The sequence below is a fragment of the Schistocerca piceifrons genome, chromosome 1, assembly GCF_021461385.2.
Source record: "Schistocerca piceifrons isolate TAMUIC-IGC-003096 chromosome 1, iqSchPice1.1, whole genome shotgun sequence".
In the NCBI taxonomy this organism is placed as follows: Eukaryota; Metazoa; Arthropoda; class Insecta; order Orthoptera; family Acrididae; genus Schistocerca; species Schistocerca piceifrons.
Window position 1 is genome coordinate 709,337,005 of NC_060138.1, and position 6,017 is coordinate 709,343,021.

The 6,017-nt window shown below is 40.9% G+C and overlaps 1 protein-coding gene across 2 annotated transcripts in view; it reads right to left on the reverse strand.

The window, feature by feature from the left end:
- LOC124710820 (SWI/SNF complex subunit SMARCC2) overlaps positions 1-5,727 on the reverse strand; it is an 86,620-nt gene extending 80,893 nt beyond the window's left edge. For both annotated transcript variants that reach the window (XM_047240957.1, XM_047240956.1), the window contains exon 1: positions 5,553-5,727. In XM_047240957.1, the coding sequence (XP_047096913.1) occupies positions 5,553-5,669 (117 nt within the window). In that variant the 5' untranslated portion in view covers positions 5,670-5,727. The remainder of the gene's footprint in view (positions 1-5,552) is intronic.
- Positions 5,728-6,017: the final 290 nt, after the last annotated feature.

The window sequence follows — 6,017 nt, forward strand, 5'->3', positions numbered from 1 at the left end:
CAGTCACTAGTGGCCAATCTATACATCATCTTACCAAAATTTTTGCCATTTTTAGACCACTGAGCACTCTAGTAAAAGTCTTGGTTTTAATACTGCTCGACATCATGAGGCAAACAAGGTCATTCTGGCCGCATTAACACCAGCCTATCCGATTAAATCTCCCTTGAACAATCTTTGGACCATTGACGAGCTGCTCCCCGAGAGAGTCACCCCCCCCCCCCCCCCCCAAACCATCCGACACACCTGGGAGAGAGTGAGAGACAATATAGAGCTCATGCATTGGTGTCAGGTGTGTAGATATGTCATGACGGCTCGGCCTTCCATCTGCTTCTCCCCTTGTTGACAATCTTTATCTGGATAGCTTTGGAGGTACATTGGCAGTGCCAGCAATGGGGACAAAAGCTGTGAAGCAGGAAGGTTTCGGTGAGCAAGTGTGTGGTCTGAGGAGCGAGTCAGCTGGGGAGGATAGGGGGGACGGGGGGGGCTGCGAGAGGTTTGGAGTTCTGAATGGTACATGAGAAATTAATCAGCATGGTTTTGACTGTTGGTTATCGCCTGCCCTGCGAAGCGGTTTCCATGAGAGACCAGTGACTTGGAGGTCCTTTTTGGCAGTTCGACGTTAGTGCAGGCAGACCAGTCACTTGCTGGTTTAAGGAATGGAAGGATGGCTGTCATCCTGTCTAAGTTAACTTCCACGTCCTTACCTATGCTCTCACCCCCCCCCCCCCCCCCCCCCACACACACACGAGTCTGCTCAGTCAGTTTTACTGCTGATTGTTTTTAAAGCTCATTTCACTTTAATACAGACAAGTTATGTAACGAAGATGATGAATGCTGAAGCAGTTATGTGAGGACCCCGGTCCTTCCATTAGGATGACCTGATATAAAATCTTCCCACCTGAATTCCTAGTTATCACCTAGTACACTAACTCACCACCTGTGCCATGTCAACATGCACCTAATTCCCAAATCACCCCTACTAACCAGCTCCAGAATTATTACCCAGTACCACAACAGACTAGAACAAATGAGTTCTGTCACTGGCACATCTCACGAAATCAGAGGCAATCAAAGTAGTCCCATACTACTGGAATGAGATTAGGTGCAGGAGTCTTGCACTGCCATTCTGGGCAAGGTGCCAGAGGAAGGGATTTGCCACTGTCTCCCTCTGACCAATTACAAAATGTCAAGAGAGAGAGAGTGTGTGTGTGTGTGTGTGTGTGTGTGTGTGTGTGTGTGTGTGTGTTGTGGATGACTGTGTTGAATGCCTGTATAGTGCAGCATTGTTTATGCTGTTACAGATGAAGTGAATGCATAGGGTGAAAACTGGTGCCAGTACTTAGCCTATGTCTCTCTGGTAGCACCAAGGGTCTCACTGAACTTTAGGTCCCCATGCAATGGACAGATCACCATCAACAGTATCACATATCCTTCATGAGAGACTGCAGAGAGGTTTAGAATTCAGTCCAGGGCACTGGCTGGTGATCAGCAACTTTATTCCACCACCCCTCCACAGCCAAATATTGGCAGTGAATATTTTCCACCACCAGGATTCAAACAGACATATCTCCGATCTGAGTGCCACTGCACAAACATACGGTAGCTACCTTGATTACGATGGCAGGTATCAGAGGCAGGCCCGACTGTAAAATCACGTCAACCATGTGTCAAATCTACTGCAACTTCTACACTTGTTTGCGTGGCTATGACCACCAACCAGCCATCCACATGAATGAATGGCATCCTCCAAACTGTGACTAAGAGCAAAGTAGAACATATAGTGGCAGAGCGTACTACTGACCCTGAAAGTAAGTAGTGAGCAGCAATACTGTCTCTGAGCACTTCACCAAACATGGAAAAATTGTACAACTGCAACATCAATAAAGCACACTCAGAACCAGTCAACTCATAGAAATGCATGGATATAACAATTGGCAGGGATGTGAAATGGAATGATCATGACAGGCTCAATCGTGGGTAAGGCAGGAGGCAGATTTTGGTTCATTCCCAGATTCCTGGGAAACTGCAGTCAGTTTACAAAGGGGACTGATTACAAATCACTTGTGTATCCCATCTGAGGTATATTAGTCAAGTGTGGGGGACCTAAACCAAACAGGGTTGGCAGGAGTTACTGAAGCTATACAAAGAAAGATGGTACTAATGGTAACAGGTTTGACTGACTCACAAGAGAACAGCATAAAAATGTTGAAAGACCTGAATTGTCACACACCTGAAGATAGATTCCAATTATCCCATAACACTTACTTAGAAAGTTTAAAGACTCATTAGCATGTGCAGAGTCCAGAATCAGTCCCCTATGTATCACTGATGGAGGGATGGTGAAGAAAAGATTAAACTAAATACAGCACACACAGAGGCATTTAAGCAGTCATTCTTCCTACACTCCATACACAACTGTAACGGGAGAAACCCTAACATCAGACACTTTGCTAACAAGTTCCTCACACTGATTTGATTCATATTGACAGGATATGTTGGTCACATATCAGCATATGTAAACAGGAAAATGAACTCTCAACCATTTTCAAGAAAATCAAGCTTGAAAATTGTAGGTGTGCTTATATGCTCCATGTTGTCGCAAGTTTTTAAGGAGTCTGCAGCTGTGCGAGTAAGCACTTTGTTTCATAAGTGCGAGATCTCTCTATCTCGTTGCTGGTACATTTTTTCCATTCCCACGTAATTCTAAAACAGATTTATTATAACTCTCCACATTGCTAACATTTAATGACTCATCCATTACTTTCATATTCTTTATCTTGAAAAAAAGGAGAAAAAAAATATTCGTAACGGGATTGGAAATAAAAGGATACACACAACTTTCAATCAAATCAGTATAGTCATTTTATTTACATAAATATTTTTACATCTGTGACAAGCGTTATATGCAACATATTAAGTACTTTATGAAACGTGGATAACAGATAATTATTGCAACACACAGTCCATATAATGAACACAAGTTTGTGCATGTGTTCAGCCTTTTCAATCTGTCTGTTGTAAAACATAGGCTACTTGGTTTACAGCCATAAAAGTTCTCGGTTTCACACCTTTTCATGGCCTACCATGCATATCGAAACATATCACCGAATATTGGTATCACCGAATATTGGTCCATACAACTGATGGTGTACTGCAGATTGAATTTTTCTGCAATCTTCTCTAGAAGATATATCTCTATTCTGTTCAACGGTGTGCGCACAGTTCTTTAGTCGTTTTATGTGGTTCTTCACCTGCCTGTAAAAATAAGAGTTGCAAGGCTCCACCACCACAGTACATTTTGGAGGAATTTCTTTAAAATCGCGTTGGCAGAACTACAGAGGAGTGAAAAGAAAAAGCACTAAGTGCAAGATTTGATAGCACTTGTGAAATGCTTACCCACTCACCTGCAGACTGCCTGAATACTAGTGACCCCCCCCCCCCCGCCCGCCCCCCCACCCAACACACACACACACACACACACACACACACACACACACACACACAAAATGACAGCAGTGACAGTTCTTGAAGACTGAAACTGGTCCACGGTAGTACCTACTGATGGGGTCATGCTTGCTGTGTGCAAAGCTTAAACAACAACCAAAACACAGTTCCGGAGCAGAGAGAAAGAGAGAAAGAGAAAGAGAGAGAGAGAGAGAGAGAGAGAGAGAGAGAGAGAGAGAGAAGGGGGGGGGGGGGAGGGGGTTGGTGAGGGTTACCACCCAAAATCATTAAAATATGATAGCCAGCTGTTTACATTAGTAATGAAGTTGTACAAGAGGAAACATTCGCTATCATCTTCCAGTTATATAGTAAAATGTCCATGCCAATTTAACAGAGAAGAACTGCATTAACTTACATCTATTGCTACTACTTCACTTCACCACTGCCTTACAACATTCCGAGACAACTCTTCATTTGACTAGAAAGTAGTTTTCTTCAAAATTGACACTTCATCATCCATCATTCCTTCACTTCCCCCCCCCCCCCCCTGTCAGATGGTCTCCATTTTTATGCTAAATTTCTCACTATTTTCATTTTTCGTGCTCCTTAATACTTTAATCTTTGTTTGGTTTACTTTAAATCCATATTCTGCATCCAGCAGTCAGTTCACTCCATCTATCAGGCCCAGCAATTCCTCTTGATTTTCACACAGAATGGCATTTGTTATCAGTAAACCTTACCATTGCCTTCCTTCTGCCCACATTTTTAATCCCATATCCCACATCTGAATTTAATACACACGTTGGAGAGTAGATGAAAGTTTTTCTGTGTTACAGCCTTATTTAATCCCAGTACTTCTCTAATTCCTATTGTTGTACATTCCCATCTCTCTCTACAGAGTATACTTCTACATATGTAAGCCACAAATCACTGTGAAGTGCATGGTAGAGAGTACTTCGTGTGATACCACGTTACATGATTCTGACTGTTCCACCCACGTATTAACTGCAGGAAGAATGACTGCTTAAATGCATCCGTTTTTACTATAATAAGTCTAATATCTATAATAAGTCAAATATCTTACACCATTTCACAATAACGTCTATTATGATGTCTTAATTCTTATCAAATATTGTTTCTATTATAAAGCCTTAGGTCAGAAGTGCCTCTGTTATGGGTTTCCTTCCCTAACACAAAACTGATCACCATCTAAAGCCACATTTAAAACAAATTTAAAAACATGTTTCTGTTCACAATACTGTTTCTGAAAAAGTCTGCACTGTGTCTGTAACTACGTTCATTAACTCCACCCCATCAATATCAGTGACAAACATCTCTGTACCGGTACATGTATTTGCATCATCTGCTACACTGAAGCTGGTGCCAAATATTTCACATTGTGTATATCACTGAGTTCCACACTATGTCCAGCAAAGGGTGGTAATAATCGGTGGATATATGACAGATGTGGCAGGAATTATATGCTACACGGAAGATAGAGCTGCTTTGCTTAATTTGACTAAGACGTCAATACTTTGGGCTATGGGAGAGGAATTTGCTTCAGATAAAAACACAATCTTCAAAAGCAGTTCCTGTGAACCAAATACTTGCTATTACTCACTAGGTTTTAGCAACAAGAGATTCCTTTCAAATGCAGTTATAACTCGAAAAATTCTGCAGCTTTGTTAAGCAATGATTGGAGGATTAGGTACAGGAAATTCCAACATGTAAATAAGATTGAAGTATACGTATTACTAAAATGAAAAACTTATAATACATTTAAAAATTCTAAAAATGGTTCAAATGGCTCTGAGCACTATGGGACTTAACATCTATGGCCATCAGTCTTTAAAAATTCTACATTATATTAACGAATTTAGCTCCCTCCTCAATGAGAAACTGCAGAGACTCTTATTTCTTCTCTATACAAGGTTGCTGATGTTCCAGGAGTCTTGAACATGAAGCTTCAAATCTAATACTCGTTACTGTTACAGTTTACTTATACGCACAGTTTTGATACCATAATTATTGGCTTTATTTATTTTGCGCGAGAGCAGCAAATACAATGTAGCGGCACACGAAAGATCGTAGATATTTTGTGGTCTTACCTTTTTACAGTTTTTCTGGAGCCAAGACCTAATTCCATCAAAAAGTGATATTGTCTCAGGTGATTCGTAAAATTTTGTATTTGGGCCCCCATCCTTTTTTGGCGCTAAGGTCATCATTTTGCCGATTTTTAATGTACACACAACACAGACGCCACTTCTAGCTAGCTACTCTGTTAGTCAGTGCGGCCAACGCAAATCAGTTTTGAAAATTTATTGAAATCGTTTATGAACAATTTAGAAAAAATACGTTTTCATTAGCAATATAACAATCCAATTTCGAACTACATACGTGTATAAAGTACATTTTTATTCAAATCACTGTCGTATAATTATAAAGAACCCCTTGTTTATATTTGATAGAACCAAAGAGGTAGAATAGTGTCTTTCTTTGGATAGAACTCAGCCAACATCGATTGCAGGGGTAGTATCTGTGATACTTTACTTTGAAATTGTTGGAAGCGAAGT